We start from the raw sequence: 16,014 nt of genomic DNA, 5'->3' as shown, positions 1-16,014 counted from the left end.
TAACTGAAATGATTGAATTTGGAAATTACTATCCAAAAATCTACAGAAAAATTTACTCTCAGATTCATGATGGAAAAAGACTTTTCACAGCAATTGAGCCATATGTGAAGCCCCCCCTATTTCCCCTCATAAATCCAAGACCAAACACAGCATAACTGAAATGATTGAATTTGGAAATTACTATCCAAAAGTCTACAGAAAAATTTACTCTCAGATTCGTGATGGAAAAAGACTTTTCACAGCAATCGAGCCGTATGTGCTTCACATATAGAACTTCATACCTTTCTCCACAACACACGACATATGTACCTGTTTTATGCATAGTTAGGCTAAGTTTGGGAACTCCCAAATAAGCCAAAAAGCCAAAAAGTTACTCAAAAAGTTAAAAAGTTAACACTATTCACCAAAAGTCAACAATTACGGCTGCACAACTCCCAATTCAAATTTTTCTCTACAAATCAATTTTTACAATTTTTTATTACACATTTTTCAATAAAAAGTCAAAAAGTTAACCCAAACATCCATATTTTCAACCTCAATTTTTTAGTCCAAAAAGACAAAAAGTGCACTTTTTTAGTCTTCCCAAACTTAGCCTTAGTACTCACTAGGACTTCACAGGCATAGAAAACAAACCCAAAAGTGTGTGTGTGTGTTTTGAGAATAAAAAAACCCAGAAGTCATGAGGCCACGAAAATTATAACAATTTGCGTAAACGAAGGCAAAAACCGAAAAAAGTTCTTCTGATAAGCAGTTAAGATAAAAGTTGGACCAGATAACTACTACAAAGATGTTCATCAATTGAAGGATGGAAAATCCAGAGCTCTCTCTGATATCTTTATCAAGGATGGTTCTGGCAATTGCATTTGCTTGAAAATATTTCAATGGCATTTAAAACTCTATAATTCTAAGCATGTGAAATCGAAAACAAACAACAGCATCCATACATGAGGAAAGACACAACACAAATTTAACTAGGAAAAACCGACAGTGGTGGGTGCAAACCCGATGAACATGATGCAATGCTGGTGGCACAACACCTCCCTGAAACCATGTGACTATATATATACATACACACAGAGATTACCTAACCATACACTATAAATTAATCCACAAACACAACCCCCAAAAAAGAGGGAAATCACAAATTATTGCCTCAACCAGTAATGATTCAGACGCCCACAGAACATCACCCCCACTCACTTGTGATTGGTCCAAGTAAGAAAGAGACAAAAAAAACAACAACTTCAACAACAATACAAACACATCATTGGTCCACATCACTGTGGAGGTAGTGGGGGTCTCCCCAAAAAGGGGTCCCAAACATTATTCATAAACCAATTTCGCGCAAGTGCACTTTTATTGAGGAAATCACTTGTCAAGATGCTTATCTATATAAAACGGGTTTTGAACTCTAAAATAAAGCAGTGTTTCTTTAGCATAATATACAATCAAGAATGCTTTCAAAACAGCACAACATAAATGTTGAATTATGATGCATAAACATTTCTGCCTAGTCGCATATAAACTAGGATTTATTATGTTTTAGAAATTTATAGAACTCAACTGAACAAGTTCCTGGACTTCCTTGTTTGACCATGTCCTTCTAGTAACTTCAACTTCTTAATTACTATTGAAAATTAAAAATAAAACTTAAAATAGCTGATATACTATTTAAAAAAATTCCATCAATGATTGTGAGTAATTCCAAAAAGTTCTTACCCAGCTACCTGCTATGTTTTGTGACCACTAAAACCTAAGATTTCATTTACTTACCAATTCGTCACAAAATTAACTTGTACTTGATAAATTACCAGGCTTAACTCAAATGACACACATTCATGTTTCTAAGCTCCACCAGACTAAAACTTACTAGAAGCACCCAACAGTGAAGTGCAAGAGCAAATCAAGATCCATTCGTGCATATTCAAATAAGGAAATAACTAAGCATAAAAAAAAGACAATCCAATGCACAAGGCTCCTGCTAAAACAAGGGTCTAGGGGGGCAAAATGTACACAACCTCACCCCCATTTCTAGAGAGGTTATTTCCGTGACTTAAACTTGTGCCAACAAGACCGCTAATGGCAAGTCTTACCGTTAGGCCCAAGGTTTTAAAAAGCGGCCGCAACCGTTACATAACGGTTTTGGCGGTTACCGCCACCCGTTACGGCCACTGTTGCAGTGTGATTGAGATTCACAGGTGTGTAGGCCGTAGCAGCTGCCGTAGCGGTCATAACGGTGCCGTAACAGCCGTAACGGCCTGTTACGCACCGTTACGTAACGGTTCCAAATTGTTTCTTTCGAAAAAAACACACAAAAAAAAGATGAAAGTGGGGGAAGAAGGATAGAGAGAAGAGGAAAGATAAAGAAAGAAAATGGAGGAGCAAGAGATATAGAGAGAGAGAGAGAAAGAAGAGGGAAGATGAAGAACATGTTATTAATTTGTTGAAACTATAAGACCTATGCTATTTTATTCAGCTGCTATCACGAAACCATTTTGTTTGTATGTGTCTATCTATATATTGTTTGAAAATAATAATAATAATAATAATAATAATAATAATAATAAGTGTGGTCATTATCTATTTGACTTGGTTAAAATATGTATATGTATATATATTTATTTAGGCTCTTATTTATTCTCTTACTTTTGTCATTATTTATCTTATATATAATAGTTAGTGATTGCTTTTTTGTAAAATATAGTCATTAATTATTAAAATAAAATGTAAAAAACTCAATTTATAGTAATTTAAAAATATGAAATATATTGGATCATACTTAAAAAATTATAACAATTGATCAATATTTATTTTTAACCCAATAAATATGATCATGGAAAAAAAATATGTGTATCGGTAAGTTTTTTTCAAATTGTGCGAAAAATAAAAAAATTCACGGTTTCGGTTACCGCAACCGTTACACTACGGCCTTTACACCCCGCAACCGCAACCGCAACCGCGTCACCGTCACCGTTACGGCAACCGCGTCACCGCCACCGTTACGGCGACGGCGACCGCAACCGCTTTTCAGAACCTTGGTTAGGCCAATCCACCATTTAGGAAATAACTAAACATATGAAGAAAAAAAAAAAATCACACATGGAGAACTTGGCACAACTGGTAAAGTTTTACCTCCTCAGAAATTGGAGCCTAAAAATTGGATCTTTATGATAAAAAATGGCATGCATTTTCTAAGTCTCCATTCCCAACAAGATTCCATTTGCATATAATGAGCAACAAGTTTTCATACAAACGAGCTAAGAAGAGGCATTGGTATACCATGCACATTTGAATCAATTCATGAGTGACTTGGAATTGAAAACGTATTATGATAGATAAAACTACTTGTTATGCTAAACTGATACCTCAAAAAAAAATGATGGTAAGAAATTATCTCAAATTAGTAAGTAAGAGCATTAATTGCATAATGATTAATAAAGAGAGTGATCTAAAAAATTAAGAAGAAATTTTTGGGGAATTTTTAGAGTCTTAATGCTTTAGACACACACACACACCCAAAAAAAAACTGTCCGAGGAAATTATAGGCTATTTATCTCCAAATCGTTACAGATTTACAGGATCAACTTATAAATTTCGACAAACTATTTCAAATTGTAGCCAATTATAAAAGGAATTCCCAAATTGAGGGGAGCGGGGTATGGCCCTGCTTGACCTGCTCCTTCCGCCACTGACTGTCCCATTACATCCCTTGAACGTGGTGAATGCTCTCCTCAAGACAGGGAACCAAAGAGGATATAACAAAGCTACTATTTTCTTTGTTTGACCGCAAATAATTTGCATGTAGAAGTACTTAATATTAACAAATATGCCTACAGCCTCCAAGTAGAATAAAGAAGAGAAGACCCAAAAGAATTTATGATGAAGCTGACACAAACTCGCCCTATACTTAATGCAGCGAACAGCTACACGACATTACCCGACATAGTTCTGACAACTCAAACAAATTCAAAAATACTCCTAAACTAATCCATTAGCTGCGGTTTCCACAGTTTATGAGCACAAGGCATTAATGTGAATAAACCTAACATTAAGAGAAAAATGAATTTTAACAAAAAATGATGAGTTATGAATCATAGAAAAGAAATATATGGAAGATCCCACAATTACAACCTAGCAACAAATACATTCATATATAATCTTAACAAATCACGTACAAAATCATTAACAATGTCATCATCCTCGTCGAAATAGACTCTTTCCAACATCATTATCTACAATCAAAACAATCTAATGCTCAAGAAAAACTTCAAGATTATACCTGACCTTAGAATAGCTTCTCAGCGAACATGGCCAGCTCTTTGGGTCCTCCTCCGCTCATACTCAGGATCGTCTGTGGGCAATTCATAGCGACAAACAGGACAAGTATTTCGAATGCCAAGCCATGGCACAATGCAATCCCCATGGTACCGGTGCGAACAAGGTAGCTCCTTTGCTTGTTCCCCAATATTTATCCCATCTTTACAAACCGCGCAAAGTACATTATTATTATCCACATCTTCTTGAGTAAAAACCACTGATCGAAGATTTTCAACGACAGTTTTTGATGCGGGTGGCCTTCCAACCAATGCATTTATATTCTCCGCTAATTGCCCCAACAACATTTCATACTCCGCGATGTAATTGTACTCGTCGAGGTCTCCCAAATACGGTATGTCATCCTGTTCTAGATCCATATTTGTCTCCAAATTATGAACATTCAACAAAACCTCCCACTCCAAATTCCTCATTGTACCCTCTCCTCCCTCAACAAAAAAACCTTCTGGTGACGGAATTATCGAAACATCCAAGTCCTCATCCTCATCCTCATCCTCATCCACATCCAAATCCACATCCACATCTGCATCGGCATCGAAGAAGATGCTCAGAACTTCTCTCTCATCAACCCTACCATCCACTTCCTCCCACTCGAAATCTTCATCGGCGTCCCTATGATCCTCCAATTGGAACGAATCCCAACAAATACGAAGATTCATATCGTCATCACAAGCATTATTATCCAACACACAATCATCCTCTGCATTCAAATCGATCCCCAGACCATCATTCTCATCCTCCGAATCCGACGAAACCCTAACAACCTGTTCTCCTCCGCCGCACAAGGTGGAGGAGTCACCGGAGCTCCTCCGTGAGACAAAGAACTCGTCGCCGGAATCGGCGACCATAAAATCACAATTGTAGTCGTCACTATCATCATCATCAAAACCATGCCTTTCCACACAAAATCCTAACCCTAACCCTAACCCTAGATCTAGCTCCAAATGACTCGAACTCATCTCTTCAATCATGTCCCCGAAACTCAGATCCAAATTGGGATCGTCGTCTCCCATCGACGATTGCTCGACGCGTTGATGGAACAAGTCCATGACGAAGTTAACCTGGTTCTCGCGGTCGAAGAGATCGACGGCGGTGATTGAATCCGGCTCGGAAACTTCGTCCATAGCTCGGATTCGATCTGAGTCGCGTCGATGGACGGTGGTGATTTGGGGACCGAGGGAGAGAGACAGATTGGGCGGCGATAATTCGTCGAAGCAGGCGTCGACACCGCCGGCGTCGTCTCCGCCGTCGTGTTCTCGGAGGTGAAGAAGGCATGAAACGTCCGCCATGAGTGAGGCGAAGAAGTGAAAGCGATTAAAACCAAAAGCTTTTTTTATTTTGGTTTTGAATTTTTGTTTGTGTTCGTGTTTTTGTTTTTCAAATATGTTTTGGAGCTCTAATAAAATCTAATGGGTGTGGTTTTTATCGTAGGAAAATGATTTAGAGCCCTCAAATCTCTCCCCCTAATCCCTCTAATTTCTTTTTCTGGAAACTGTTTTCTTTTTCTTTTCTTTTTTTTCTTTTTTTTTTTTTTTTTTTTTACCTTAAATGGCATTTTCGGGGGATTCGGGGGTCCCCCTTTCGGGGGATGAATCACTTCCCTTTATTGTAATAGAGATATTTGTGTTTTGGATTTTTTTTTTTTTTTTTTTTTGATTTTTTATGTCATTAGAGTTTATTAGAGCTCATTGATTTAAAGGGATGTATCATTCAACTTGTTTAGTTGTATTTTTTCAAAAACACTTTTCAGAAAATTTTATTTTTTTGTTTTCCGTATTTTTTTGTTTTTACTAATTTTTTTTAATATTTTAAGTAATTTTTTTACTTTTTAGACATATATAACATAAATATACCTAAAAAGTAAAAAAAATTGTAAAAAAAAATTTTAAAAATTCACTAAATGCGAAAAATATAAAAAAAAATACGAGAATTCAGGATATTTTTTTATATTTTTATATATTTATTAAATTTTTTAAATATTTTTTCACAATTTTTTTACTTTTTAGATGCATCTAAGTAAGGTGCATCTAAAAAAGTAAAAAAAAATGTTTAAAATTTTAAAAATATTCACTAAAAATAAAAAAATACGAAAATCAAAAAATTGAATTTTCAAAAAATTTAATTCAAAAAACTCAAACCAAACACACTGATTGTTATTTTTTTTATTTTATTTTTTTGGGCACTTTCCCTTTTAGGGATGGTTGAATTAAAAATTTCATTAAATTTAAATAAAAATTTGATTTAATATCATTCATTCTAATGCAAAAACTAAAATTTTTATTAGATTTTATTACATTTTTTATTGTTTGGAAAAATGTTTTGAAAACGTCTAGACATGAAAAAAAAGATTGTCGAAGTTGTTTTTAGATGAATATCTGAAAAGATGTTCAGCCCAATAAAAACAAGGAGAAATTATTGGTAAATCCCGTTTGGAGAGTTTTACTCCAATAAGTCCTGCTTTTAAAATAATTCACGTTGGAGTCCTTTCTTTGTAGATTTGTGTTCGGTAAGATCTCATGTTGCTTTTGTGCGTTTGGTGTTAATGACATTTGTGCCCTTTGTATTTGGTAAATGGAAACGTTTTTGGGAGGGTTCAATAAGAATCTCATTTATTACATTGGTTTCGTTACGGACGATATGGAGTCTCATATATTGCCATATTTATAAGGATGGCAAGGTTCATTAATACTTGAATTTTGCGTAGAAGAATGGGGAAGGTGTTCAAAGACGTGGTTAAGTTTTGTAGGTGATGTGTTTGCTGTGTTGCGGTTTTCGTGGTGCATCATTCTTCAAGTTCGTTCACGGCAATGTATTTGTTGTTTATTTGTTTTGTTTTTTATTGTGGTGAGGGGGTCGAAGGCTGATGTGGGGGCTGTTATTGTCATATTGCTACGTCCACATCATTCTTATCACCGTTTTCGTTTGTTACATTTCGAAATAATGTGTAATAATAGTATACATATATTGCAGACTTGATGAACATGAGTTTCATATGCATTTTACATATTTTTTGGTTTCCGTGTAGGAATGGGTGACAGTATAATGTTGTTGTGTTCGTATGAGAATAAGAACATTGTTGTTATGGTTCGTTCTGATTTTACGTTTAGGAGATTGACCGCTCATGTGTGTGGTTGCTTCATCAAATTGATAACTGATTCAGTTTCCATATCATTCAAGATTCCAGGATACGATAATTTCAAAATGGAAAACGAATCAGACTTTGAAAACATGTTGTGTCTTGTTAGGTCATTTCGGCTGGAGCATATTGATGTCGATGTAGTAAGCTATGGTCAAGAATAGGGTGTCAAATGTGGTGGGAGTCTGGCTCATGGGCACGATGGCACAGTTTGTGATGGCTTGGAAATGGTCACAAATATGTACGAGGATGCTGATTTGTTGCCTAATTTTTGCCAACACACTAGCAAGGTGTTGTTGTCGGCAAATTGGGCAAATGACATAACTAATATTGGGCAATGTTTCGAGGGAGGGGCAGCGGAATTTCGCAAGGTTCTCAGCAAATACGCAATCGAATATGGGTTTCAATTTAGGTTTAGAAAGAATGACTCTGTTCGTATTATGGCTAAATGCATGTTTAGCGAGTCAAGGAAGCATGGTCCATCCATGCAAGGGTGTTGAATGCTAATGGGTATTTTTATCTGAAGAAGTGGAACTGTGACCACACGTGTGGAGTCACTGTGCGTACTGACAGAAACCCGAGGATGGAGTCTGAGCTTGTTGCAGATGTTATTGCAGAACATGTGCATAACAAACCAGTGACTCGCCCTACCGACGTCAAGTACGATTTCAAAAAAGCATACAGTCTGCATATTAGTTATCGAGTAGCTTGGTTGGGTGTTGAAAACGCCAAAGGAGAACTGTATGGTGATCATTCTGTGTCATTCGACCAATTGCATTGGTACAGCAATGCAGTTATGGAATAGAACCCTAAAAGTTGTATTAATCTTGACTTCGATAAACACAACACACGTCGTTTTAATAGGCTGTTCATATCATTCAAAGCATGCATAGATGAGTTTAACCATTGTTGCCTGTTACTATTTCTCGATGGTATGTTTCTCAAAGGTAGGTTTAAAGGTAACCTGTTTGCAGCGATTGCAAAAGATGGCAACCAAGGTAATGTTTTTCGTAATTGTTGTGCTTGTCATGATTATGGGGGATCACCAAAATATGTGATTGATTTCACTCACAATGGAATGTTAATTCCAGTGTGGTATACACTCTAATTTCAGCACTTTTGTGTTATTTTTAAAAAAAAAAATTTATTGTTCCAGGACTGTTCCTGGTGGCTTTTGCAATTGTTGATTCCAAAAATGCAGCGAATTAGGCATGGTTCTTACAAAATTTGGCTAACGTAGTTGTTAGGGACCGGAATCTGACATTTGTTTCGGATCGTCATGTCGGTATTATCGAATCGTTGCCTACCATTTTCCCGTCTGCCCACCACGCTTTTTGCATGCAACATTTACAGAGGAATTTGAAGGACAAGATGAAATATATCAACAAATTATACCGTATTGGAGTAGTAAGTAAATTGCGGGAATGTGCCTACGCACCTACCGTAGTTGACTTCAACGAAAAAATCCAGGTGATCATGCAGTCCGGAAGGCATATCGCTGTCAATTTCTTACAAGATCTACAGCCGCACCACTGGGCCAACGCATATTTCAGGTAACGGAATACGTAAACAATTACATTAAACTTATTCTTACACCATGTTCATGACTTATTTTCCCCGATTTCACCTCACACATTACATATCAAAATCGCACATTTTTTAGAGGCAACCGTTACGATGAGATGTGTTCCAATGCTGCCGAATCATTTAACAATTGGATAAAGGAAGCACGCCATTTACCAATTACCCAAATAATTGAAGCAATTAAGACACAGATTATTAATCAGATGTCTGATCAGAGAAGAGTGTCAAGTTCTTAGGCTGGTGTAATATGTCCGAAGATGGAGTACAAATTGGAAATGGCGTACAAGAAGGAAAGATCATGGACTGTCAGTCAGTCTAATAATGACGTATACGAGGTCCACTCACACCCATCTGTTTTAGTGGACATTCGTAGGCGTACATGCTCATGTTTCCAGTGGTAGATCAATGGGATCCCGTGCGAACATGCAATAGTTGTTCTCCGCAATAGTGGGAAGGATTTGAATGTGTTGGTTGAACCTTATTTCTACGTAACCAACTACCAATCAGCATACTCCCAAGCCATATATCCAATACCAACAGTTGATAAACCACAGGACACTCTCAAACATTATGGTATTCTACCTCCGGTTGTGCAGCGTCCACCTGGCAAACCAAAGAAGAAGAGGATACCATCGAAAGGTGAAGAAGAGCAACAAATTCGGTGTGGCTGTTGCGGACAATTGGGGAACCATAATAGGAAAACATGCAACGAACCAATATAGTGTCACAAGCAGTGCGCGAAGACGTTCAATTCAACCCATTACGCATGGCTTTAATGTTTTCTTTCATTTTTAAATATTTCCAATCATGTCTTAGTTCGTTTTCAATTTGACGTTACAAATAAATTTTCCTAGTACGATTTACCGTTGGTGTTAATGTTGAATTAATTTTTTCGATTGTGCATACTTTTTCACATTTACCTGTTTCTAACTAATTTAAATTCAAGTAACAACCAATTTTTGGTAATACGTTCACATTTTCGGCAACTATTACTTTCCCCACTTGTTAAATAACTTTTATTTACAAAACATTTAACGTTACAAATAAATTTACTTAGTATGAATCATGGTTGGTGTTAATGTGTTAATGTTACAATTCTTTTTCCGTTCGTGCATACTTATTCGCATTGACTTATTTTTAACTAATTTTAATTCAAGAAACAACAAAATTTTGGGAATACGTTCGTATTTTCGGCAACTCTTTTTTTCCTCACTTGTTAATGACTTTTATTTACGAAACATTAATGATTTTGCAGACCACCAATATTGGAGCAACCCCATCCACTGCGTGTCACCCAAACTGCAGCACCCACACGATGGCAAGTGGTAATGGAACAGTACAGTCTCGTACAATGTTCGTGTGAAAACTTTATTTACAACTACTTAGCAATACCCAATCTTTAGGAATACATTCACATTTTTTGTGAATCGTTATTGGTAGTTACATAAATGTTTGTAGCTCTCATTTCAGCAAATGTTAGACGGGGTTAAATGTTACATTCTGGAATTTGATTCTAATGTAACCCACAAACGCTTAACCAACATATATGTTATTTTCGGTTACGCCACATGCATGCCCTGCGTCAACGACTTCTTAACAAAAATGCACACACAATCCCACAACACGTGCATTCCAACCGCATCCCTTCACAACAAACAAAGTCGTAATCATGTTCCCAATGCATTCCCAAGCATGAACTCCACTACGACGCTGCGTAGCCATTGCAAGCGAATTACCAACAATTAATGGACGCAGCACCAAATACCAACATTCGGTCACATACATACACAACATACATTACGGTCAGCTCACACAAAAAAAAAAACACACACACACATCAACATTATATAATCGCACAAAAATATCCCCCGTCTTAGAGGACCACCATGACAGTTAGAGGGACTGCAGAAACATCTGTTTGCAAACCCAACATCACAAACACGACTTTAACTGATTATTTACATGTCAAACATACCCACACAAGCAAAATTGTTTCATAAACAAATAAATTTTTTTAAAAAAAAAATGTCACACACATAAATATTACACCACAATAACTGCATTGTAACACCAAACAATTGACCTTAAACCTTGATATACTAGCCTGGTTACTCAAAAAAATGCCATTATATCATTTTCAAAAACAAGCTAATGTATCATCAAAACATAATCTTACCAAAATTGAGTGGGCAATTCCCATGTGAAACGAAAACATCAGACACAAAACAAAACATAATGATTCCACGCCACACACATTACCCTCGTTCCACGTCTTCCAACCCCTTGCCTGGGTCATTCACAAAAGCTTCCACCATAGTAGCACGTGCACTGACGCAAGTAGTACCTTCCATTGTCCTCCGGATCACCATGTGGTGTACATATTACCGCATTAAGTAACAAACGATGATTGCACAATCGAGCCTGCCGTTTATGTACATAACACACACACAAAACACAAAAACAAATCAGTAACAAACAACAACCAATGTACCCAAATATGTCTTAACTACCAAAAAACTTACATATCCGGTCGCTGCTGCGGACATTCACTAACTAACTCTAGCACCACGTCCTGATCTTCCGTGCAAATAATTTCATCCTCCGTGGCCGCTTGTCGTACTCGCCCAATGTATTCCAACACATTACACTTCTGACACATCAACAAACAGCCAAATAGTATAAAACAAAATGCACAATATCATTCAAACAGTTTCTAGAGAAACATACCAGAACAGACGCTACGTTGTAATGTACGTCTTCTGACCTAGTGCGGACCTTTAGCGAATTGTAATGTTTCCATGTCCCATCTTCTGTATCGTACACCACTAATGTCTAGTGCCCTTTGTGGCATATAGGGAAATGCAAGTACCTACAACCAACGCATGCACGGAGATTGACTTCTAGATATCAATCCCTCGACGTTTCACTTACGTTAACCACCATATACTGCGTTGCATGATACACCCACCATATTCAAACAACAACAATACACCCCAAACCAATTATTGCAACCACAAAGCCACTAAAAAAACATAACACACATACAACCACAAAGTCACAAAGAAATCATACCAGACATATAGCACAAAAAAAATATGACTTCTCTGGGGAAACCACTCCCGCTGCGAGCACATTTTGTTTATTCACCAAAAGTTCTGCACACGCATCAATCACCTGTCACCAACCAAATACACATTCATTACAACAACTCATTACCCTAACAGTATTACGTAACATATGCAACACCACAAATGTGGAAAACAACATGTTCAAGTACAAGAATCAAATACATGGACATAGAATTAATACAATTGTCAGAAGTATACATTTCCCCTAGTTACTGAATGTCGAACTAAATTTTTAATGTCTGAAAAGTAAAAAGATACATCTCCACTGTCTCTCGTCCATATCACAGCCCTGCAAAAATATCACGCATTACACAAATATATTCAGAAAAAAAATACCAAAAAAAAAAAGGAAAAAAAAAACTGTTTTCACATGCAACTGACTTGTCCCCATCACGCTCATACGCTGTGCTAAGTTTACACTTTACAACCTCATTCACTAATTTCCAGACAACAAGACGATTATTCAGTCCAAACCCTAAACTCTTCTTATTAGGCCCACCAATCTCCTTCACAACTATAACTTCATCGCACAAATCAATATCAAAAGTATTTCCACTGTTGCTAACTAGACACTGCCCCTCACTTCCATCCGTACGATGAAGCCGCCTACGAACCATAAGATACTCATATTCCGGTAACTTCCTTTCATGCCACACCTTATCTTTGATTTTTTTTGAACAATGAGTTTTGTAAAGTAATGCCTATCGAGTACTCATCAGGCCTGCCCCTTTCCATTTCCAAACCGTTTCCATTCCCAATGCCATCATCGAGCGTTTCTTCTAGTGCCTCATTCCCACTTGCCGATGTTGTTTCCATCCGCTTTTCGATGCCACCTCCCCACAACCCTTTGCGTAACATCATGAATCATCTTCTCTGCATTTTCCGCATCCCTGAAGGCAAACAAGTCTGTCTCGTCCCACCGGCATCTATGATTGTACCTTCTCCCAAGTGTTTCGCAACAGGAACAAGTTTTGCCTCAAGACCAGTTACGGTACTTTTCAGATTGCTAATAACACCTGTCATCCGTGCAATTACATCATTTTTCACCTTCAAACAACCATTGAACCCAACAAAAAAAATCAATGCTTGATGCTCAAGTGCATTCGTAAGTGTTAATCATATTATTTAATTTTGATGATGTCTAAAATATATTAGTTAATATACATATTATTTGACACAAATTATTATCTTTTTAAAAAATATATATATTTGTTAAATATTATTTAAATAAAATAATATTATCTTTTTAAAATATATATGTTAAATATTATTTTAAATATTTTCAAAAACTTTACTATTCACTTTTTGAAAAATAGGGTTAATTACTATTCATCTTTTGACAAATCGATTAATTATATTATTTTGACAAAAATGATTATTTTAAATATTTTCAAAAAACTTTACTATTCACTCTTTGAAAAATAGGGTTAATTACTATTCATCTTTTGACAAATTGATTAATTATATTATTTTGACAAAAATGATTGATTGGTTGTATTATTTTGACAAATTTGATATTTATGGGTTGTCTTATTTTGACAAAATTAATATGGAGTGGTAAAATACATTTAGTTTAAAATCTTTACAACATATACAATATTTTAAAGATGACATATATTTTCAGATCCATCATAAATATTATTTATAGAGATTTTTCTGTATGCAAAATTTTGATCAGAACTTATATAACATTATATGCAGAATACATCACGTGCGCTATTAAATTTTTTACACTACATTAATTATATCATATTATAATTAAACAAGAAGAACAAGATGGAGTTATGTATATATGTATATATATATATATTATAAACTAGATGGAGAAAATTATTTGTTTGTTTGAAAGTTGTGAACTTTGTATTAAATTGTCTACAAAAACAGTGGCTCCATGTTTGAAAAAAACAAGAAGAAAAAATCAATCTTATTTTTATATTTTTAATTCTTATCATTTGCTGACTATTTAAATTTAAGGAGTGTGCTTATGTAAGCAATGACATCAAGAGCCTGCTTATGTAAGCGATGACATCAGGAGCGTGCTTATGTAAGCCATGACGTCAGGAGCGTGCTTATGTAAGCCATGACGTCAGCAAGGAGTGTCTAACGGGTATATTTTTGTGTATAAATAGAGGTGTTGGATGTGGAGAAAAAATCAAGAACTTGAAGAGAAAATATTTCTGTGAGCTCCAAAATTCTGAGTATTCTGCTCTTTCACTTTCAGATCTAAGTCTAGCTTTTGTTCTTACACTTTCATATCTACTCTTTGTGAGAGAATTATTGTAAAAGTGGGTTCAATTACCACTTATTCTTATTCCTTATTTTTGTGAGAGATTTTGTAAGGGTAAGGCATTTATTGTTGAGTGAGGCTCAATAGATAAGAGTAAGTCCTGTGCCAAATCCACAAGCTTGGTGGTGTATTTATTCAATTGATAGTAAAGAAATTCTCAAGGAGGTTCCTTGGGGAGTGGACGTAGGCCTGGCGTGCCGAACCACTATAAATCGCAGTGTTTGATTTTCTCTCTCTATCTCTTCTACCTTTATATTGATAATTATTATTCTGTTTGTTTTTATTTATTCAAATTCTGAATATTGTGTTATATTTAATATTGTGAAATTTTTAATAACCCAATTCACCCCCCCTCTTGGGTTGCCTAACTGGGATAACAGTAAGCTTCGATACCTGGGCCTCCAACTTAGCAATCACATAATCCTTGCTTTTGTTCTCCAATTACAGAGTTATAATTGTTCTTTGTGCATCCTCAAGTGTGAATCGAATCGATGGCCCCTCACAGTTTGGCAGAACATGCACTTTGCCCTCTGCAGTCTCAGCTACGCTTTTCATTCTATCATTTGACGTCTCATCTGTCAACTGTGCATTAACTTCACTTCCAACTAGAACTCCTCCAACAACCATATTCACAACAGTTTTCCTTCCATCTACTGTACTCTCAGCGGCGTTACGTTCCCTGTGGCTGTCCTCATATATATCAAGCCTATCCACAAAGTCATCATCACTCTGGTCCATCACATCATTTTCCCCAGTAGTTACACTCTTTCATAAGCCGACAGTTACAGTCTACCAGGTAGCACCTGTTTACACAATACAAAATCACAACAATTACACATATGCGTCCACGTTCCAAAATAACACTACACGGGACAACAAATATAAGACCATAACGATGGGAGATTACCTCAAAAGATTCACCATCATCTACAGTCACATCGCGCATCCTCGCTAACAAACTGCTTACGTTTCACTTCAGGAATCTAGGAAAGACCCCAGGACTGTTGGCCTCCACTAACGTTGTGTGTTCACATAGAAGATACTGCATAAAAAAAAAAATAACAAAACAACACATCAACACCACGAGCAGGAAACAGTCCACCCACAAATAACACCAAACCCCAAAACCACCTACATTATAACTTACCAGTAGTATGACAACACATCCAGTAACTTTTTCATGGGTACGATGGAACTCTTTCACTAACCCCAGCAGCGTACTCCGTATCGCACCAGTCCAATTATATAACTTCATCGATTCTAATTTATCTATAATACGAATGAACATCCAGCTCACAGATTCACCAGATGCTGAGAAGAATAATTTAACAACTACATGCAACGTTAGCAACTTAACGGCATCCTCTACATCTTTCGCAGACGTGCCACGTACTGTGTCAAGGAATAGGGTCTTTACAAGGTTCGAACTAATACGGGTAACGAACCCACACCTTCGCTGTATGAAGTCGGATGGTGGCCGAGGCCCGGCAGTCATGACCAACGGCTGATCACCACATTGTAGCCCAAATATCAATCTGATGTCG

The 16,014-nt window shown here is 36.5% G+C and overlaps 1 protein-coding gene across 5 annotated transcripts; it reads right to left on the bottom strand.

The window, feature by feature from the left end:
* LOC114314148 (uncharacterized) lies at positions 1-5,745 on the bottom strand. Of its 5 annotated transcripts, none has more exons than XM_028260604.2 (3): positions 4,280-5,745; positions 282-309; positions 1-155 (listed from the first exon to the last, which is right to left on the bottom strand). In XM_028260604.2, the coding sequence occupies exon 1, from the start codon at positions 5,622-5,624 to the stop codon at positions 4,299-4,301; it is 1,326 nt and encodes a 441-aa protein (XP_028116405.2). In that variant the 5' UTR covers positions 5,625-5,745; the 3' UTR covers positions 1-155; positions 282-309; positions 4,280-4,298. The 5 variants fall into 5 exon arrangements, with proteins under 5 accessions (XP_028116405.2, XP_028116404.2, XP_082722830.1 ...); XM_028260603.2 differs by having other exon boundaries at positions 4,285-5,745; XM_082866704.1 differs by having other exon boundaries at positions 1-309.
* Between the last annotated feature and the right edge of the window lie 10,269 nt (positions 5,746-16,014).

Source organism: Camellia sinensis, chromosome 4 (genome assembly GCF_055761805.1).
Source record: "Camellia sinensis isolate YWXY chromosome 4, ASM5576180v1, whole genome shotgun sequence".
Classification (NCBI taxonomy): Eukaryota; Viridiplantae; Streptophyta; class Magnoliopsida; order Ericales; family Theaceae; genus Camellia; species Camellia sinensis.
This window is presented reverse-complemented; position numbering and strand designations above follow the sequence as displayed.

Coding starts and splice junctions, on each gene's coding strand:
- LOC114314148 (XM_082866704.1), bottom strand. CDS start 5,624: ATGGCGGACGTTTCATGCCTTCTTCACCTCCGAGAACACGACGGCGGA.